At 31.8% G+C, this 23493-nt stretch overlaps 1 protein-coding gene across 1 annotated transcript; it reads left to right on the forward strand.

Annotated features, from left to right (window-relative positions):
- Window positions 1-7483: 7483 nt before the first annotated feature.
- LOC134265253 (adhesion G protein-coupled receptor L2-like) lies at window positions 7484-21813 on the forward strand. The gene is made up of 17 exons (XM_062747498.1): window positions 7484-7540; window positions 7764-7971; window positions 13208-13363; window positions 13628-13691; window positions 14076-14193; window positions 14272-14333; window positions 14496-14619; window positions 14753-14862; window positions 14956-15055; window positions 15201-15372; window positions 15721-15787; window positions 15894-15954; window positions 16076-16161; window positions 19597-19723; window positions 20323-20364; window positions 20696-20800; window positions 21571-21813. Exons 1-17 carry the CDS (start codon window positions 7484-7486, stop codon window positions 21700-21702), a joined length of 1791 nt encoding a protein of 596 aa, XP_062603482.1. The 3' UTR covers window positions 21703-21813.
- Window positions 21814-23493: the final 1680 nt, after the last annotated feature.

Below are 23493 nucleotides of genomic sequence, written 5' to 3' on the forward strand. Positions count from 1 at the left end.
CTACATAAAAATTATTTCTTATCAGGTTTTTACTTCGTTTTGATATGTTATATTTTTAAGCTACAGTTTCAAAGAAAGTTTTTATGTTTATGTGCTTTCGACTGTCTTATTTTGCACTTTCCCTTTGACAGTTAACTTATTGATCTGGTTTTAAATCCACATGCACAATTTCAATTTTTAGCGAGGTAACGTCAGACCAATAAAACCTCTAACAAAAGAAAAGTTTATGATTTGAAAATTTCGTGATATTGTAAAGAAAACATTTGCTTTGAACTTGTAAATCAAAATATGAAACGGTCAAAATAGTGAGTAGCAATTTCTTATTCAACACATATTTAATTGTTTGGAAGGCAAATAAAATGCTATAAATAGTGAAGTTTTTCTCCCTATCAAAAACATTTTTGCATTTATAATTATTTTTTTTTATTCAGTTTTTTAAAATTGAAAATATCTTATTAGAATGGCACATTATATTCTAGATACATATCAATGTTTGCAATCACAACATAATTTTCATTACCTTAACTCATACAATAAAGAAAACATATGACATACAGTTGTTTCAGATAAAATGAAATGGCACCATACATTGTCTTCATATGCTATATCATTGACAAAATCTTGGCATTTGCAATACCGCTATCGTGTCTAAACTATAAAAATTTGATGGCACATTAATATACATGGTAAACATTTTACCATAAAATACGATAACATATCGACAATTCAGAGAATGAATCTCAACAATTCAATTTCAACTAAACATCACTATAAATAATAAAGTACAACAGTGTTAATCTATTTGTGACTTGTACATTGGGTTAAATCTGACATAACAAGATGATGCGAAAATATATTCTGCTATTATAAAATATGCAAAAATACTTTTAAATTGAATTTGTAATTAGTTCTGCATCTCGTCATCGTTATTGCACTATCGTGTCTTCGCGTCATCCACAATGCTCAACAATGGCGCAGTTACTAGGGTCTATACGGATCTTATCGTTTGAAATATATGTACTACCAGTACCATTAGAAGTTTTAAAAACTGCAACAAAAAAATAAGCATACCTTTAAAACTTCTTCGTTAATTTTAACAAAAGCAATTCCAGTAAAATATTAAGGCAGAATGCAAAATCTCTCTGGAAAGCACTTTTTTATATGTATTATCAATATTCCAAATTTTTAAGAATTTAGAATATTATTAATATATTTAAGATTCTTTTTTTTAAAAAACGTACACTGTAGCGACTATCCTAAAAAAGAAGACGCTCTACAAAATATTATCTAGCTCGTATTGATTTCACATGAAATCATGGAAAGTTCTTTAACGTGTTCTTTCTAACATACTTGTTGAAAAATTCAATCAGTAATTTTCTGTTTTCCTCATTTAGCCTTACTGTACTGAAGGATGAACATACAAAGAAGCAAGGTTGCCCACGTCGTACATATCACAACAATCAAAGTGATGAGGGCCCGATTCAATCCTCCTCATTTAACGTTCTTTTATTCAATCACTGTCTATTCAATGTCTGTAACCGATAGATCGTGTCTGGCTCAGATAGACTTACTTATTTTTCGAAACAGGAGTAACATGCTTTATATGAAACTGTTATGTGGGTTTTACTCAAATAAGTGATAGAACCAGAGGTAGGTAGCGATATTTAATGCTCAGGTATCAAATATCAGTACTAAATGTTCACAAGAGCTTTTTCAAGGAAATAGGCTTAGCATCATTTTTTTTCTTTTGTTTTCCCATCATAGTTAGTCAAAAGAGAACAGGATTACCAGTTAACAATTAGTTCATCTAAGTTTAAACTGCTTTCATTGATTTTAAGAAGGAAACCAGAAAATCATTCATAGTTATGAATTATTTTTCCCTTGTGATCTAATTCCAATGAAGATGCAGTACTGTATTTGTTGTCTCTCCAATACTTCCTCATTCAAGTACCCTTTGCCTTTGTGCAGAAAATGACGTCTTTTTGTTGTTTTTTTAATTTAGTTTTATCAAGCATGAATGTATATTTTCGTCTGGAATTGTTTCAGAATATATTATATATGCTGATAAATGGTTGGGTGTCAAAATTGAAAAAAAAACTATGATTTGGCCAAGGAATTTTACTAGTCCCTCTATCTCTTTCAATCTGGATATCTCTTTGAGGATCTGTTTTTGAAAAGCTTGTCTTCTATACCATAAGTAATTTGACTGAAATTTATGATATAAAGAAGAGCAGATAATACTTTAAGACATTAATTCTTGTCACTGATTTAATGCTTGAAATTGGATTGACTGATTAACATGTATTCCTGAAATATGAAATTAGAAATATGTAAATAAATATCCATGATATCTGATTACTAGTAAATACTAAATAAGTTGTCACATTTAACTTACTTGGAAAAAAGGTTATTAAACCCTGATGCATGAAACAAAACTCTTTCTATAAGCATGTTTTAGGGTGCAGTAGACGACAAATCTAGTCAATATTGTGTAATTTTTCTTTATTCAATATAAGTACATTTTAAATCAATTACATGTACCAGAGTTAATCCCTAAGTAATGTCACAGCTGTTTTAAACCTTTAATGATCATATGTTGGAAAAATTTGAAATACAAATTCCCCCATTCAATTTTAATATTTTAAGTTAAAAGAATCCATTCGATCTTAAAAAACACTGCTAAATATTTCAATCAAGGTATTTCACTCATTATGATGTTATAGGTTTTTGCAAACCTGTCATATCTGTTTAAAATTCATTCTCAATAGAAATTAAATTTATCTTTTGGACAAGTCCCTTCACAGAAGAACGTTTCCAATTGATTAGTACAACAATAGGTATATAAATTTTTTTATTTAATCAATTAGTTTATAACACTTTGTATCTTGATGATGTGAACAGATAGTTGCTAAAAATATAAAACAATACAAAATAGGATTGGAGCAAACATGTTCAATATGTCATGGATAGGTGCCATCTTCACTCTTTCAATCTTTAAAAAAAAATCAGGACAATAACTCCTTTTGTTGTCTTTGTGGGTCAGAGTATTTTCCTCTATTGTACTTCTAATGTAAAATATTTCATGTTATTCACAATTCAAACACATTTGTAGGAGAAACAATTATTTTAGAACTTATGATCATCAAATTATGTTTTTTAAACCAGTTTTCACCCAATTTTTATCAAAGGGTCAAAGTTGCTAATATCCAATTTTTAATGTTGGCATATACAAGGATTACATATATGAAGTATAAATTCCTAGCCCTTTTCAAAAGTTATGGTCTTTTAGGTTAAAATGCATAAGTATGTAAATCTATAAGGTCAAGGTCAAAATAATTGTCAAAGTTGTTGATATCCAATTAAAATTGCCACAAAGAATATGTATGTGAAAAATGAGGTTTTGTCTATCGCTGCAAAAAATGTGACCAAAGTTAAAGTTTCTTAATACTCAAAATTAAGGTCCAATGTCAAGGTCAAAGGGTGAAAGTTGTTGGTATCCAGTATAAGGTCATAATCTCTCAACTTTCATATTTGACTTTACGAAAGCCCTAGCTCTAGCAGAAGTTATGGTCAAGGAAAAGTTTATACATAAGTGATAAAATCTCAAAGGTCAAGGTCAAAAGATAAAGGTTGTTGGTATCCAATGAAAGGTCTTGAAATAAGGAATACATATTTGAAATATAAAATTAGTAGCTACTGTTTAAAAGTTGCGATCTAAGGTTACATTTTAAAAATAAAAAAACTCCAAGGTCAAGGTCAAAGGGTAAAAGTTGTTCGTATCCAATGATAGTCTTTTAAAAAGGATTACATATGTGAAGTACAAAAGCCTTAGTCCAAAACACGTTCAAAAGTTATGGTCAAGGTTAAAGTTTTTTCATAAGGTACGTGAAACTCCATGGTCAAGCTCAAAAGGTCAATTGTTGGTATCTAATGAAAGGCCTTGCCACAAAGAATACTTTTGAAATTTTTAAGTCCTAGTATCTACCATTCAAAAGTTAGTGTTTTACAAAGTATTACATTGGAACCTGGATAAAATGTTAAACTCCAAAGTCAAAATCAAAAGGTCAAATTATTTAAAGTTTTGGTCTTGTCACAAGAAATACACATGTATAATATGAAATACATAGCTTTACTAAATCAACATTTGGGCAAGGATAAAGTTTGTTGTGACGGACAGACTGACGGACAGACGAATGAGCTTCTTGTCCCCTCGCTTTCGCGAAAGCAGAACGCATAATCATGTGACTGATAAGTATAAACTATATGTAATCTCGTTAATTACCGTTAAATATATGCAAGCATAAAAATTATATGATATTCAGTTATTATTATATTGAAATTGCGAAATCAATGAGGACTTCCAGTTATATTTATAAAAACAAAGAACAAGGTACAGTTTCAATACAAAATATTTAGCCCTATATTTTTCTTAATACATCAAAGTGATATAGGAAATCAAAATTCACTCTTTCTGAATCATTGGAATTCCCTGCATAAAAATACACAAATCGTTTTTCTCATATGACCTTCTAAATGCTTATTGTGACGTCATTAACTTGTGCATTTTCCGTATTTTCTTAAAATGTTGCAGAATACATCAATTTTCACTGGAATATTTTCTTTCAGAAGACATACTCTGCCACTCTCGCCCAGAGAGATTTTTAGATAACTGATATGTAATTTTTCATAGCAGTTTACATAATCCAAAAATTAAAGAGGGCGACGGTGGCTAAAGGAAAATCAGCACAGAAATGAGTCATTTTAAGGCTTTTCTGCATTAAACCTTAAAAGTGTACCAAATTAATGACGTCACATATCCTGAACGACCCCCCCCCCTTCGTGTCATATTATTTAATGACCTATCATATTCATCTACTCAATGATTGTTAAAGCCAATTTCAAATCTTTTTAAGAACATTAAATCTTTAGGGGACAATAAAGCTCAAACCGTACCTTCTTTTTGACAAAAAATGACAAAAGGTTCTTGAAATATGGTGACTATCAAAAAAAAAAAAATGCAGACCACAGAAACTGCCATATAGAATACGCTCTTTGAGTCTTCGTCTATAAAAATTAAAAGTTTTTGGACAAAATAAACTTGTAGATGAAAATACAGGTACATTGTAAAAGACTAGAATTAGGACAATCAGGAATTATTTTACAGAACAATTGAAAAGATTTTTAAAGTTTTCCTATAAATGGCCTAAATATCTATATTTCGCCACGTGATACTAAAAATAGTAATAGGAACCCCCCTCAACCTTTGTCCACACTAGCTAGTTGTGGCCAGCTACTGTCATTAACATCTCAAATTTTACAATATACTTCCTAATTATGCAGCTATGACATCTAAAAAGTGCCAGAAAAAAGTGCAATAATGTACATTTTCTCGATTATTCCAGGAGTCTATTTTTAGACCATTGTTGCTTTAAAAAGAAACAAGAGTTCATCCTCAATATTGTAGCAATTATTGTACAAACAAGTGTTCATTCTGTTGGCATATTGTAGAAAGCATTATATTTATAAAGACATTTTGTACGGAGATTCAAATTAGCATAAAACTGCAATTTTCCCTAATATTAAGAGTACTTCATATCTATATTATGCCACGTGATACTAAAAATAAAATTGGTAAACCATCTCAACCATTGTCCACACCTGCTAAATGTTGTCATTAACATCTAAAATTTTACAATATACTTCCTAAGTAATCAGTAATGACATCTATAAAGTGCTTAAAAAGGTGCAGTAATCTACATTTTCTCCATTATTCGAATAATCTATTTTTAGACCATTGTTGATATGAAATGAAAGAAGAGTTCATCCTCAATATTGTGGAAATTATTGTACAATCACATGTACATTCTGAAAACATATTGTAGAAAGCTTTATATTTGTTAAAACTTTTAATATGAAGCTTATAATTAGAACAAAAATGCCATTTTTCCTAATATTCAGAGACATCTCTATATTTAGCCACCTGATACTAAAAATAGAAAAAGAGGAATTCCCCTCAACAATTATCCAAACCAGCTAGTGGTATCCAGATCTTGTCATTAACATCTAAAATTTTACAAAATAATTCCTAATTATGCAGCAACTACATCTATAAGTGCCTGAAAGGGTGCAATAATCTACATTTTATCAAGTATTTCGAGTAATCTATTTTTAGACCATTGTTGCCATAAAATGAAGCAAGAGTCCATCCTCAATATTGTAGCAATTTTAGTGCAAACACATGTACATTCTGAAAGCATATTGTAGAAAGCTTTTATCTGTTAGGACTTTTTATATGAAGCTTCGAATTAGAACAAAAATGCAATTTTTCCTAATATTCAGAGACATCTCTATATTTAGCCACCTGATACTAAAAATAGAAATGGGAATTCCCCTCATCAATTATCCATACCTGCTAGTGGTATCCAGATCCTGTCATTTACATCTAAAATTTTACAAAATATTTCCTAATTATGCAGCAACTACATCCAAAAATTGCCTGAAAAGGTGCAATAATCTACATTTTCTTAATTATTCGAGTAATCTATTTTTAGACCGTTGTTGCCATTAAATGAAACAAGAGTCCATCCTCAATATTGGAGCAATTTTTGAACAAATACTTGTACATTCTGAAAGCATAATGTAGAAAGCTTTATATTTGTTAGGACTTTTTATATGAAGCTTCCAATTACAACAAAAATGCAATTTTTCCTAATACATATGTATTCAGTGACATATCTATATATAGCCACCTGTTACTAAAAATAGAAATTGGAATTCCCCTCAACCGTTGTCCATACCAGCTAGTGGTGTCCAGCTCTTGTCATTAGAATCTCAATTTTTACAACATACGTTCTAATTATGCAGTAATGACAATTTAAACTTTGCCAAAATTTGATTTTTCACATTTTTCTAAAATATATCTATTTATAGATGCATGTTACTAAAAATGGGAGCAAAAGCCCACTTATGTTTTTTCATGAAATGACACTACTTATTCCCAAGTATAATAACCCACGTAAGATTTGGGAAATTTCCGCGGACAATTTTTCTTATTTAGCCTCAAAGATCTCAAAAAATTACAACTTCCCCATTTTTCAATTTCTTAGAAACCATGTCAGTTTGCATGACCTTTTTCTTACAGGAAGAATATTTCTAGAATAAACGATTATATGCCCTGTGTACCTTAAAAGGTCATGTTATCATATGATCCAATGATTTTTGTTAGAGTGTATTAGATACCGAGAAATATTCATTTACATTTCCTAAATTTTCATGTTTTCATTCAGTCAAAATGGGCCAAAAATGGCCGAATTCAATGGATCCGTCTCCATGGCAACCAAGTGCACGTGTGGAACTTCTGACACCATATTTACTAGTTTTGTACCAAGACACACCTATGGTAAAAATTTCATCAAAATCTGAGACATGTCGTTTCCAAGCCCTATAGTAAATTCGTTGGTGCTTACAGAGAATGCGTGTTAATATGAAACTAAAACTAGAAGTCTCTATGAAATTCTTCCAAGAGACTACACCTTCTACAGTTAGTCCAGTCCGAAATTAAACTTGCCAAGGAGAATTATTTTATTTAATGGTGTAGCCATAGTGTTAGGTTTCCGTACTTCTTTTTTCTACTTATGTTAGAAGATTAACAGTAAAGCTCGAGTCAAATAAGGAAGATCTTTTTGTTTTGAAATATGTCTACTCCGGCTATCATTCCTACATTCATTGACCACATCCTTTACATTGTTAATTTTTTTACGCAGAAATTTATTGATATTGTCAACAATTTGTTGGAATCTAAAAATGATGCGGGTTGGAAAAATACCAAACCTGCAGGCGTGGAAGGGGACAACCTTCTCCTGGTGGTTGAGGAGTTTGCAACTGTTGTAGCAGACATATTGGAGGAACAGATGAAGAGAGGTGTAATACAGTACAAAGAAAAACCGGAATTAGAGATCAGAGAACACATTGGTAGGCATTTCGCTTATGTTGGTATCAAAATCAATGCTATAGTATGATATAATTATGTTAAGGATAAAAGATCCATTTATTTCTTTAAATTATATATTTAGCTTAAGACTATTAAGTTGTCATAAAATAAAAGTCCAGTGACATCATTACGTTGTCATAAAATAAAAGTCCAGTGACGTCATATTAAGAAATTTATTTTTAGTCTATCTTACTATTGAATACGAAGTATGAAATACATATTTTCTATACATATAGATGGGATATAGACTTTTTAAATTCTGAATTTTATTTAAACAGATGTTTAGGCCCAAGGGACAATTTAATTCAGCAAATTTTCCTTTTCTCTCAACAAAGTATAATAATACATGTTTAAAGAAGCTTTTAAGGCAAAATTAATCATTAAAGTAAATTTAAAGTATCATTTATAATTTTTTTTATAGTCGAAGGTATTTAAAAATAATTACACGTATATCTGCATTACGATATATCGACGACGGATTGTCAATTAACAATGGTTATTTCCACTCATGTCCATACGATATATCCAAATGAGTTAGAGGAAAAAAATACCACAGAGTCTGATCATGACGCATCTGTTTCATATTTGGATATTTTACTTTAAAAAGACGTGTATGGTAATCTGACAACCAAGCTCTATGTTTAAACTTGATGACTTTAATTTTTCAATCGTTAACTTTCCTTACTTATGAAGCAATATATCTTCATCACCTCCATACGGGGTTTATATCTCACTTGATTTGATACATGTACGCAAGAGGTTTCTCTACCTATGAACAATTCCTAAAACTAGGTACTGTAATTTATTGACAGACAAGTTGATGAAACAAGAATATCAGCAATCTCGTTTAAAGTCATCATTTTATACGTTCTATGGTCGATACAATGACCTTTTCACGAAATACAGAAGATGGGGAACAAGGCGAGCAGACTGCCTGTAGCGTCAGATATTAAGAAATCATAATTATTCAATATGTGAATTGTGTATTTAAACCAACTTCTCATTATTAAAATTCTGAATTTATGAGAAAAAAACCTTTTCTAAGAGCTAGAAAAAAAAATCTCGTAAAACATTTTTCTTTTATAAAAAATATTAGATGGTACAATGTATTCGTGGGATTCGAACCCTAGCAATAAAAATCCAAAGTATCAGACTGCTTTCAAATTGAGACTAACGCGCTAACCACTATGCTACATGGCTCATGAATATTTCGGACATTTAAATCATGTTTGTTATATGACCCTTGACTTAATGGACTTGAAGTATTTCTCAGAAAGATGCGAATTTTGTGTCAAAAAAGTGTACTTTTGAAGTATAGTGGGTCTTCGCTCCATGTTTTTGTACACCAAAAAATGTATATTTTATTGCAAACTTTTAGGATTATCTTTCAAAAAAATGGAGCTAAGACCCACTCATATCAAAAAAAGATTGTTCGAGTATGAGAAAGTGTCGTTTTTGTTGTTTTTAGTGTGTGTATGCTTTTTCATGGGCAAATAATTTCAGTGTTTGTGAGATTTTTGTAAATTGTAGAGATTTTACATTAAGTATACTTTAATATTTAGATGAAATATCAAATAAAATTTGGATATAATTGAAATTCAATTTTTTATTTCTTATCTTTCGCACTATAGACATTTCGCCTGCCTTATCCCCCCCCAGCTTCTTTATCTTAGAGCAAATGATTACTGACGTTTTTCATACTAATTGTTAGACCATTATTTACACACTGAATTGACGACGGATTTTTTCGTTATTTCCCGATCATGACAATGAGCACAAATCGGGTGTGACTGGTCGGCAGGGGATAAGATGCTCACTCCTCCATGTTTGCTCTGCTCCTATTTTGTATTGTTTTATGGACTCTTGAGAATGCTATTTGTTATCTACATGTATATAGCTTAAAATATATGCAGGTATTGATATATTAATATTATGTTTATTTCAAATTATAACTTAGTCGAATCTGCACAACTTGAGGACTTGCAATTAACTGCATCCTACAGGATATTGTGGCGAGTTAGACCTATGGCTATTCTTGCAACATAGACATACATGTAGTTACAACAGAGACAAATTCTAGTTGCAATCTAATTCAATGAAACATATGGAGATAACAAACAATATTCAAGATCAAAAGTCCCCAAAACAATACAAACTAGTGCTAATTGTAACGGGGACCGTTACAGATGTTCCCCAAACGCTCCCCAACTCCCTTTTGGTGCCATATTCCCTGTAAGCTTTATTTATTAACACAAACTCTATGCATTTGAAATTTTAACAATGTTTACCCAGAAATGTACCATGCTCATTCAAATTTTAGCATTGCACGTGTGCACATGTGAAGGCATATACGTAATGACCATATCATCTTGTCTACACAATCTATATATTTTAATATACTAAATATTAAAGTATTTAATCCAAAAGTATTAAAAAAAATTCGCTCATTCAAGTGTATTTTTGATTTTACCCATTTCACGTGCACGCACGTGCATACATGAGCATGGTGACCATACCTTCTTGTAGAAGTTCATTAAATCTATCTATGTTCTAAATCCCATCCCGTTTGGTTGAAAACCAAGGGAGTTAAAACTGTTTAAAGTTTCAGCCAATCAGATTGCAGCGTACGTATACGTACATGTATGCATGTGCATGGAGACCATACCTTCTTGTAGATGTCCATTATATATATCTATGTTCCAAATCCCATCCTGTTTGGTTGAAAACCAAGGAAGTTATAACTGTTTAAAGTTTCAGCCAATCAGATTACAGCTCACGTACACGCACGTGTATGCACGGCATGGTGACCATACCTTATTGTAGAAGTCCATTTTATATATCTATGTTCCAAATCCCATCCTGTTTGGTTGAAAACCAAGGGAGTTATAGCTTTTTAAAGTTTCAGCCAATCAGATTGCAGCTCACGTATACGTACATGTATGCATGTGCATGGAGACCATACCTTCTTGTAGATGTCCATTATATATATCTATGTTCCAAATCCCATCCTGTTTGGTTGAAAATCAAGGGAGTTATAGCTATTTAAAGTTTCAGCCAATCAGATTGCAGCGCACGTGCATGCACGTGTTTTCATGATAATTTCTATGTATCATGTTGTAGGATATCCTAATGCATGGCTATGTTCAAAATTTCAAAGGATCTCCTCAAAAAACAAGAAAGATATTGAGACTTTAGTTTCAGCCAATCAGAGCAAAGCGCACGTGCATGCGCGTGAGATCTTGCTATTTTGACCATTTCATATTGTCTATATTACTAATATATCCTTACATTATGAGTTTCAAAGCATTTCATCAAAAATTTAAAAAGTTACGCCTATATCAATTAAATCGGTCATTTTACATGTTGCACGTGCGCGCTCTTGCAAGCACGTGCGCGCAAAATGACCTTTGTTCGGCAAATCTACATAACATGTCTATTGACCCTAAAAACATTTTACCTTAGTCGGATGTGTAGTTTACAAGATCACTCAAGGACAAAATTTTCCCAGGAATAATAATAATAACTAGATGCGTTCTTGTTGCTGATGCAACAAGCAGGTCTTCCGACCGCTTTTCGTTAGAATTCTATGCTGCGTCATCCTATGAAATAGATTTCAGAATGTAATTTTTCCGTTTACGTTCATTTACAGCAGCCTTTTAACATACCTCATGATTATTACAAGTATTCCTCAAAATATCTCAAAAATAGCTTTTAAAAATCGGCAAACTCTTTCATACGTAATATAAAAGAGATAAAAGTCATTTGCAACTGAAAAAAGACATAAACAAAGAAAAAAAATTTGATACGGCCCCAGCGGGACTCGAACCCCCGACAGTAGGACAAAGTTTGATTCTGTCATATCTTTTCAATATATGCACGCATCAAGATACTGAACACATATTTGGAATTCTCATAAGACACACTATAAACCATGTAAATCCTAAAGAAAAATATTGAAAAACAAAAAAGTTGAAAATTGGGACGTTTTGAATTCACTTCCGTTTGCGACCGGAAGTGCCGACGACGAAAAATAAAGGTCGTTCACCATAACGGAGTTTGATGTTCTATCACCTCAGTGAGTTTCACTTTCATATGTTCAGCTGTTCTCGAGAAAACTGCTGGACAAAATGCCTTTTAAAAAAAACAAAAATCCCCAAAAATCGCGAAAGAAAGTGAATTTTAAAAAAAATGAAAAACACGTCTGGAGATATTCACATGATACATTTCCCCTGTGAAAATCTTTGAAATCCGTCCACGCACAGCTGAGATATCGGCTGTACTATGAAGAAAGAATAATAATAATAATAATAGAAAACAGAAGGAAAACAATAAGGTCTTCCGAAGGAAGTCGGAAGACCTTAATAATAATAATAATAATAATAAGAAACAGAGTAAAAACAATATGTTCCCCAACTTCGTTTGGGGAACATAAATAGGAGCAGAGCAAACACGGACCTCTAAAACGGAGGTATGAGCATCCTCTGCTGACCGGTCACACCTGTTGTGTGGTCCTTGTTATACAGTGTGTAAATAATGGCCTAACAATTAATATGAAAAACGTCAGTCAGCATTTGCTCTAAGATAAATTGTGTTACCTGAAAAGGTCATTGTATCGACCATAGAACGTATGAAATGATGACTTTAAACGAGATTGCTTATACTCTTGTTTCATAAACTTGTCTGTCAATAATTACCTTGTTTTAGGAATTGTACATAGGTAGAGCAACCTCTTGCGTATCAAATCAAGTGAGATATAAACCCCGCATGGATGTGATAAGGTATATTGCTGCAAAGGGAAGTTGACGATAGAAAAGTTAAAGTTATCATGTTTATCATAGAGCATAGTTGTTAGATTACCATTAACGTCTTTTTCAAGTAAGATATACAAATATGAAACAGATGTGTCAGACTCTGTGGTATCAAAAAGTTCGATATACATTAGTGAAAAGGTTTTTCGATGGCATATAAATAATTTTTTCAAAGATGCACATTTTAAAAACATTAACATTTATCTTTCAAGATGAAGAGACCAACTTTCGTCATGTAAAGAAAACGCTCCAAATTGTGACACTTTCCAATTAATCGGCAAATACAAAATTTAATATAAAATTTGTATGTACTATTGACTGTATTCCAAAAATATTAGAAGAAATTCAAATACTAGTAGCCTAAGATATACTAGTAATATTAAGAAATAAAATTTTATTCTTCATCCAGAATACAAACTAGAGATACAGAGGAAAGATTCGATGAGAGAGTTTATGTTCCCTGACGGTTCTGATGGCGTGCTGTTTGGATTGAATGGAGAGGCAGGCGAGGTCCGATATTTCCCTTCTGATGGCGATGCCCTGGGCAACATGACTATTTCATCTGGTAATTTTTATTCTGCAGTTTCTATAGTACATCCTCTCCCAATTTATAAATTCTTTTCAATAGATGCTTGGTATTTTTGAGTAAACACGTGTACTGGTTTATTACTTTTTGCAACTCTTTATGTTTATGTTTATATAGAATTGATGTTATTTAAATTTTAAAAATTGTTGTTTTTTTTTTGTTTTTTTTTTTTTTATACTTTTAAAGTATGGAAATTAGCCATTGCAATTTGATCCCCTTATATAAATAAATTGTGCATTTCAGATTATGTAAAACTATCTGGATTCCGATTCAGGAACTTGGCAAAATATCTACCGAATCATGCAGGGTAAGTTCTTATTTTTATACCCCGGGATCGAAAGATCCCGGGAGTATATTGTTTTTTTGTCCCGTTTTTCTGCTAATTTTTCTGTTTACATGTATCTGTTGTAAACTTTAACCTCACCCATAACTATTGAGTGGGTGGGACATATTTCACAGGTGTATTCTTTGTAACAAGACCTTCCTTTAGGTACACACACTTTTGAACTGTTGTTCCTGGACCTTTGGAGATTGACATGCATTTGAGAGAATTCAACCCTCGCCATAAGCTGCCTACGGGGCATCAGTTTTTCACAAACACATAATATTGTTTCTTTTTTTCGTAGTATTTTTACTATTTTATGTACTCAGTGTACAGTATTTAAATCTAGTGATTATGTATCTTTTGCAGCAAAAGCAAAGAAGATAATGTGAACTCAGCCATATTAGCTCTTTATATCCACAATACAGAGAACTATACACCGTATAACCTGAGTACGCCAATCAGATACCACGCGGCCTACCTAGACGTAAGTTTCCTCTTTTGATAAATCGGCGTCTTTTATAACCCTTCAAAGTGCCTAAAATATTTCTATCTTCTTTTTCAGACATTTAATATATCAAATGCTGAGTGTGTAAGGATCGAACACCCAAATCGGAACAAATCAAGGTTGCTTATACATTTCACATCATTATTTTATTTGAAATATGTTGATTTTATAAATTTTAATAAGAATCATACTACTTGTAATTTAGAGTTTCATGACCATTGTATTATAGAAATTATCCAGATCATGTATAAACTATAAGGACAGTTGTTTTCATATTAAAGTCAGAGCCAGTGGTTTTGGAGTAGGGATCAGTGTATCCTGGTGTCAGACACAGGTGGAGAGGGCTACTGTGAATGCTATATGCCTGGTGTTTTTGCCCTCATTACGGACATGTATAATGTTAACGTGAGTGGATGCTTATAACTGATCCTATATTTATCCATGGGGAAGAAAAACAATGACTTAACCTCAACTTTACAAAAAAGTATTTTGTTGATCATATTTTAATACCGTATACTTTTTAAAAATTTTGTTTTAGTGGGATAGAGGCATTAAAAGACCCATTCTTATGAATATTGCGTCATATGCAGGGTGCGCATTGACAACTGTTATGTGCCTTGTCAGCATCATTATTCACGTTAGATTCAGGTAGGTTACCAGACTTAAAACAAAACTATATGATGATTGTTTTTGTTTATTTGATTGTTTCCTTACAAATAAAAAAACTGAATATGTTTCTAGATCATCCACTACCACTGCATCACTCCATAAGAATTTGGCAGCGTCCATTGTCATAGGTCAGGTGGTATTTATGGCGGGTATAGACAAGTACGACAACCCTGTGAGTAAATAAAAATAATTTGTTGTTATATGTATATTTCATTTAAAAAGGCGAGTGGAATGAGATTTAGAAACTGCTAAATCATAATTGGAATAGCAAACTAAAGAAAGAATACTCTTCTATCCTTTTTATCTTTTTTTTTCAGGTGATATGTCACATTTTTGCGATTTTATTACATTATGCATTCCTGTCCAATTTCTCCTGGTTGATGAACGAAGTTTTTAATCAGTATATTGTCATCACGTATGCTGCCCATTCTCACTCTGACCAGCTCACAGATAACGGGTCAATGATTCGTTATTACGTCCTCGGCTGGCGTAAGTCCTCAGATTAGTTAATATTTTAATAATAAAAGAAAGAAATGCTTATTTTCGTAATAATAACAATGGAGTATCCTTTCTTGCAATAAGATTTTCTCGAACACTCCCCAAAATTTGCATTCAAAGTAATAATTGTTTCGTAGTAATTTATAAAAGGATGATTAAAAACATTTTAAACAGATCCATTAACCCCACGATTTGGTACATAAATCATTTCTGTGTTGAAGGTTTAGTACTAAGATTTGCACAAATTATTTTAAAATAACATAAATTGGTCATTAACCTGGCTATCTTATATTCAAAATAAAAACCGAATTAATCAGTTAAAAATTATTCATTTGTCAGTTTTTCCCGGTGTTTTGGTGGGCGCCTTTGTTGGATCCCAAGGAGAATCCTATTATGCGAAAGATATGTACGTAAAACTTTTCTTCTTATTTATTACAAATTTATGAATTTCAATTTTGCAACCTCAAATAAAACTTCTGAAGAAAAAAATACCAGTGTATGTTGTTTGCTAGGTGCTGGATTGCCTGGGATAACATTTGGTTGTTTGTTGCCCCTGCGCTTGGATTACAAGCAGTATGTCACTGAATCTGAAATCTTTCAAATTATTTTTATAAAATTTCATTACTTGATATAGATCTGAGTAGTCATACAAGGTTTTATTGCATATCGCATCTTTGAGACATTCTTCTTACAGGTTTCTGTAATGGTGATGATTTTTGCAACCAAAGAGCACAACGAAAACTCCTACACAAACAGTGAAAAGACAAACAGAATTATCCTGTAAGTATAAAGAGGCATTGCAACCGTTATGATACAAAGGTTGAAACACTGATGACACATTTAACTCCGGATAGGACATTGTCCAGACTTTTAACTACCATGTCTAATTGTGATGTCCAAAATATACTTTATAGCTCTTGTCGAGATTTCTTAGCAGTATCACAGAGTCTCATGTTGAACTCACACATATGTTCATTTTTAAATATATGAAGTCCTAAAAGTCAGAATCCCACAGAAGATTGGTGAGAGTTTTAGTCCTTAGTACTATCCCATCTTTCTCCCATGGGAGAAAAAGTGTCAGATGGAATATTTACTCCCACTAGGATTTTTTAAATAAATTTGTACAAATGGGATAAATCCCACAGATATTGACAATGAGTAATTTTCTCCCATACATTGTTTAACATGGGATATATCCTATACAGCTCAACGCACTTTTTAAACTCACATTGTGCTTCACAAATTAAAGTCACATTTTTCTTTCAATAAAACTAAAAAATATCGAGTTTTAGTACGAGACATAACCCTTATATTATTAAATATTTCATGTGAAAGGTACATTCTCTAAAATCATTATCGTAAGTTTTAAAAGTCAATGTTCTAAAAGAAAATATGTTTATAAACTGTAAGATGTTAAATGTGTTGATTCTATCGCAGGTATTTATAAATTAACTAATCGAACTTTTTTTGAAACTATTTGGTTGATATGTTCAAATTGGCAAAGTAATTTGAACTTCAATTTTAAGCAAAACAACAAAGAAAACACATATTTTATATATTCATGTTTCTGCACAGTAACCGATTCCAACCGATGATCGATTATGATTATCACTAATGATGTTAAATTGTATTTTATATTTAATTATATCTAGACTTTAATTGACCCATTGATATATTCAGAGGGTTCAAATTAAATCACAGAGATTGTAGATTTAGCTGTAGGCTCCTAAATTTAAAACTTTAGGAGCCCACGTGGCTAGTGAAAATTTTAGTTAATGACATTGTATGTAGAAATTAAGTGTGAAATAAGCAAAACAACAAAGAAAACAATAAAGCCAATTTGAAAAATGACAAAACTGCGTAAAGAAATTATGTGAAAGGATAGGATAATGAGATATTGTTTATCTTTCAACATAGCAAATTGTAAATATTGAAAAGAAGGATATGGAGATATAGAACAGTATTTAATATCAAAGTCCATAAAACAATACAAAATAGGAGCAGAGCAAACATGGACCACCGAAACATCAGAGGTGGGATCACGTGCCATGGAGGAGTGAGCATCCCCTGCTGACCGGTCACACCCGCCGTGTGCTCCTTGTCATCATCGGGAAATAACGAAAAAATCCGTCGTCAATTCAATGTATAAATAATGGACTAACAATTAGTATGAAAAACGTTAGTCAGCATTTGACTTAATGATAAATTGTATTTGCTGACAAGGTCATTGTATCGACCAGGTATTCTTGTTTCATCAACTTGCTTGTCAATAATTTACCTCGTTTTAGGAACTGTTCATACGTAGAGCATGCTCTTGCGTATCGAATCAACTGAGATATGTAAACTCCGTATGCAGATGATGAAGGTATATTGCTGTATAAGTAAGGGAAGTTGACGATAGAAAAGTTAAAGGCATCACGTTTATCATATACCGGTAGCTTGGTCGTTAGGTTACCATCAAGTAAAATATCCAAATATGAAACAGATGTGTCAGGTCCTGTTCTGTCTTTTATCTCAAGCTCTCCAGGATATATCATATAGACGTAGGAATGGAAGTTACCTTTGTTATATAATTGACAATACGTCGTCGATATATCTAAATGTCGAGTTGAAGGCCACAGCAAGTGTTTTCTTCTTTTCTCGCATAAGATTTTGCACAAATTCTGCTTCATATAAATACAAAAATAGGTTTGCCAATAACGGAGTAATTGGTACCCATTGGAATTCCATTAGATTGTTGAGACCTGGTCTCCCAAAACCTCATAGATACTGTCAATCAGAAACTCAAGCATCTTTTTGATATCAACTTCAGAGTACTTGTGTGTGCAATCAGAATGTGTTTTAACAAAATAATTTTGAAAATGACCAATGACCAGGTAAGTAAATTTACGAGTTCCATTTTTATTGAAAAAGCAGCTGTAAAAGAATATTTTTTACATTTATGGTCTGCAACTTTGAAATTTTGCGTTGGAAGGTATCTTTCATGATGCTAGATTTCAGGAAGTTAACCTGGAAAAAAAAATGTCACCTTTTAAATTTAGAAAGCAGCCGAACAGATGAGAAATACTAATATCATCTTGCGTTTTTTGTCATATTTATGTACAGAAAATACAGAAGTTACTGTTTCCGTATTAAGGCAAGGCAAAAGTATGCTTTAAAATGAACGAATACTAAGACGTTTGCATTTGAAGAGAAACCATGAAAAAAATATTTTGGAAACTCATAATATATCATCCAAGAGCATTTAAAAATCTTACCAATTATTACAATGTATGTGTGAATTATTGTAATAGAATGTGATCAAAATTAAGTTATAAATCATTTTTAAAATATATTTTGTTGTCACGTCACACAATTTTGGATTATAACAATGTGACCTTACTTTGTGCGAAAATCCATGTGATATTAAAAAGTGCGTTGAGCTGTATGTTACGATATCTCAATCATCAAAACTTATAGGATACATCCCATGTTATAAATGTGGGCTAGTTTTTAGACTAAAAATTTCACCATTCTCCCATAGGATTCTGACTTTAAGGACTTCACATCCTTTAATATAGACATATTCGTAAGCTCAACATGAAATGCCACCAATTGCTATAATTTAGTTTTTGGCATTACAGTTAGAAATGGTAGTAAAATCTCTGGACCTAAGTCCCACGGTAAGACGTAGACTTAGCTGTTCTGGTGATACCTAATGAATCTAGTCCCGTGTTGCAGTAAAACTGAAATGAAAATAATATATCACTTCTTCATAGCTCTTTAAAACAAGTAAGTTTTAATCTGAAGGCCCTCTTCCTGCAATTTGTCGGGAGTCTGTGTTCGCTGTGCGACGAATAAAACATAAGATGTAAAAACATATAGAGAGAGAGTGTTCCAAGTGCCCTGCACTAGAACTAAAGTCAAGGTCTAACGGAAAAAGACCCTCTCTTCTCAGAGGCCATGAAAGCCTAGAATATGTGCATATTTGAGGCCCTTTACAATCATATGGTGACGTTTCTATTTAAGTGAAAGATTTTTGAAAGAGACATAAATTTAAATATCATACAATTCATCGATCAGTCAAGGGGCTTCATCTATTAATAATGTTCATTTTATAACGGTTACCTTGAAATTTAAAAAAAGTAAGTTATTTTTTCAATAGTTTATTTATGTCATCATTTATGATATTAAATTTCAAATTAAAATTGATGGTTTCCCGCCATTTTTTTCAAGGATTCAGATGCGTGGCTTGTGGATTCAGATAATTTTGGTGACGGTCTCTTGGGCGTTTGCCTTCCTGTCGCTGAGAATGCATGATTCCGTTATCAAGTATCTCTATGCCATGATGAATATATTACAAGTATGAGATCAAATGAATTTATTTGTTGATTCAAAAATATGACAAGAATTAGAACGTTCTCTTCATAAAAATTATAATTCTTTTTGCCTCTATAGTAAAGTGGTATTTTTTTTTTACTATTAAAGTTCATTAATGAAATACTCGAATGATATATGACTTTATTGAATTCACTGGTAGAATACTTCAATAAAATCAGTACCAGTTTTTTTAAGTGACATCCTTTAAATTGTATTTAGTATTCATGATTACTCTCTCTAATGAATAGTTTCTACTTTTTTTGAATTTTCGTTGACTATTACTTATGAAAGTGTCTATTTCCTATTTTAAAAGGTAGTTGTGCATAAATAATCAGTTTAGATCTGCAGATATTTTACATGATAAAAGATGTGAAATGAAAACAAGATTTCATGCCCTGAAATGTTTTTTTTTTCTTATAAATTATGAAAATAATGATAAAAAATAATGTAAGTTGTGAAGAGGAGATACATGCAGTAAAAAGACATTTCATATAACACACATCATTTACAGTGTAGTATTAACATCTCAGATAAATAGTATTGTAAATTGAATTAATCAGTGTATTTCTGTTTCCTTTTCAGGGCGCTTTTGTCCTAGTGTTTTTTGTCTTTCTACATGAGGAAGTAAGTAATTAAGGAGAAATTTTCATTGTTAAACAATAAATTTGATGAATTTAGGAGAAAATGTCAGGAAATTGTTGAAAAAAAATTGTAGGAACTCAAAAGTCCTTTTTTAATTATATTATTTTGAAAGCTTGGTGCCCCTTCTTTCTCACTTCCCCCTCTCCTTTCTCCTCTCCTTCTCCATCTTTTCTTAATCTCGTAAAAATTTCTTTCACACATACTTTTCTTGTCTTGTATATAACTGTGATTGTTTGTATTCTTAACTTGTATGATTGAAGATTAAATAAGAGAGAAAAAAGAATGATGTAAATGAATGTTTTTTCTTACGTAGATACAAGCTGTATTAAAAGCGAGGAAAACTAGGAAAACCTTGATTGTGTTCGATCCCGACCGCGATCAGTCTATGGAATCATTGTTCAATCAAGAAGAGGAAAAGGTAGAGTTATCTCTCTTTGAATATTTGCCATAAACTTATGGAAGACTAACTTAAAGAAGGGTAGGTCACTTTAAAGCTGAACACTACTAATAAAAGACACTTTCTGCCATATTTTTCTTTTATCATGCTATCCCCCATGACCCCGTTATAAGCCATAAAAGGTCTCTTTTTAAAGTAAAAAAAATATGTCTGTTGGATCCAGAAGTCGGACTCTAACTTTTGAAAAAGACTTAAGAGTACTTTTCATTCATCGTTACTTTTGGATATTTAGCAGGCTAAACGTTTTAGCATACATGAGCTGAAAGCTTAAGTGAGCTTCTCTGATCACCCGTTGACCGTCGTCTGTCCGTCCGTAAACTTTTTACATTTTCAACTTCTCTTCAAGAATCAATAGGCTAAACTAAACCAAATTTTGGTACAAAGCATCTTTGGATAACGAAAAGTTTAATTCATAAAAATAAAGGGCTAAACGCCTCCTATAAGTGGGGTCAATAAAGAAAAAAAGGTGGAGTCATTGAAAATCTTTTTTTTTTTCAAGAACTTGGCCTGAAAATCTGAAACTTTTTTGGAAGAATGTTGGGTAGTGTAGATTTTCAATTGTTCAAATCATACCATGATGGGGTGGGGGTGTACTTGTAGTGGTTACAATATTGCTTACAAAATCATATATTTTTGCACGATATTTAAATGAATGTTATGTATTATGTATGAATATTACAGTAAAATATCAAAAATTGAATATTAACTATATTTGTTCTACGATATATCAGGAATACTCGGACACAGAACCTCTGAACAGGAAAACTGGAAGCCCGAAACAAGTGGTCAAGTCTAAAGTTCACGAGGCAAAGAAAGACATGTTTAGTTTAGCTGAGAAGTGTGAAATGGTGACTAGCGTGTAAGGATAGTGTATCTGTATTTCAAGGATAAAGTAGCAGTCACAAAAGATTATGCTTAGATGTCATTGTATTTTGTACATTTTTATAGCCATCGATTTATTTAAACAATTTATTTTAATAAAAAAAGAAAACTAAAAAGTCTTTTTTATTATTAATTTGGTATGCAATAAATACCAAAAAATATGTTTAAACTTACAACGACATTGTGTATGCATACGGAATATAATCCATTTGTAAGGCTTTATTTAACACACAGGAAATCATATAATATCATTTCCTTGCAATTGCATCAAATGTGCCCTAATGTGCATGCTTAACTTAACGGAAATCTATGCTAGCAAAAATATATGTTTTACTTTTATCTTGGCAATGAAGGGGATGACTTGTTTTGGTTAGATCAATAAGTCTTTATAGAGTTTTATGTAGTTAGATTTCACCGGAATAGAAATCCGACAAAGAACACATAACTGGTTAAATAGCAATAACTTCCTTGATTTCATAGAAAAAAAAAAAGGATATTGCTCTACAAAGAAATGACTAGCTGTTCCATTCTGTATTTGAAAAACATTTTAGAAATGAATTCTAGTTCCCAAATTATACTGTATAACATGGGTGGGGCAGTTTATGCCCTATAAACCGCGAAATGGTAAAATATGGTAAAACTGTTTCAAACCATGCATGTTATACCAGGAATAACTGGGTAACTTTTAAATTCATTCCTTATAGCTCAATTTTCTATTATGTATATCTAAGTGTAAACAATACATCAAAATATCCTTCATAAATGGCTTCAAATTTTAATTGAAAGTAACGTCAAGCAGAGTAATACGTTTTAGACGTAAGTCATCATGATTTTGACGTTGGCAATATACAATTTTTATCCATTCAAATAACGTGTTACAAAAGAAATCCAATTTTTATTTTCGCACACACACAAAAAATCAGCATGCATTACCAAAGGTTTATGATAGATATCGCATGATGGTAAAGCTTCTATTATTCAAAGAAAATACATAACAATTACTAAATAATAATACATTTTTGGTGGGTTTTTTTCATGACAAGGGGAACACGACGGGTGTCATCGGTGGACAGGGGATGCTCACCCCTCCATGCCACCTGATCCAACCTCTGGTGTTTTGGAGGTTGTCTATATTTGTTCTGCTCCCATTTTGTATTGTCTAATGGAATTTTGAGCTGGAATTGTGTTCGTTATTTCCATATATTTCATCATCAGATCATTGTAAGATGGATAAAAAATAAAGATACATACAATAAAAACATCTCCAAAAAGTATTTTTAGGTAGGTATAAATTAGTTTTACCTATGTTCAATTCAATTTCTTCTCTCTTAAAATCAATCATACCTATTTTCCATTCTATGAATTTAAAAATATCTTAAATTCTGTTTTGTCTACGAGTATCATCAAATGACTGAAGATGGTATAATTGGAAATTAAACGTATCTTTAATTAATTTTAATTTTGAGATATGACCAGTTGATTTATGGATAGGTACTAATATTATGATACAGATACAGAAAAAATGAATGTACTTCTCTTAAAATAAATTGAAGGTAGTTACAATTAAATGTACATTGTAGTATGAAACTGTTCTTTGAAAGGCTTATTGTTTCCTATCCTCGCATTTTTTCTTTTGGTCGAAGTTTACTCATACTCTTATAATTTATTTCATTTCCCCCCTCAAAACACGTTGAAGACCCCCTCCCTAACACAGACTTGCTGTTTGGACAATTTTCTCTCCATTTGAATCTCTATTCTATTTCTAAAACATA

The sequence above is a fragment of the Saccostrea cucullata genome, unplaced genomic scaffold (genome assembly GCF_032062105.1).
Source record: "Saccostrea cucullata isolate Sc308-1 unplaced genomic scaffold, CSIRO_AGI_Scuc_v1 ctg1213, whole genome shotgun sequence".
Classification (NCBI taxonomy): Eukaryota; Metazoa; Mollusca; class Bivalvia; order Ostreida; family Ostreidae; genus Saccostrea; species Saccostrea cuccullata.

Bases quoted from the DNA above. Each gene is read 5' to 3' on its own strand.
- LOC134265253 (XM_062747498.1), top strand. From the start codon at position 7,484: ATGAAACTAAAACTAGAAGTCTCTATGAAATTCTTCCAAGAGACTACA. The intron at 7,541-7,763 runs GTTAGTCCAGTC...TTTTTTACGCAG, and splicing joins AAGAGACTACACCTTCTACA to AAATTTATTGATATTGTCAA. The intron at 15,788-15,893 runs GTACGTAAAACT...GTTGTTTGCTAG, and splicing joins TCCTATTATGCGAAAGATAT to GTGCTGGATTGCCTGGGATA.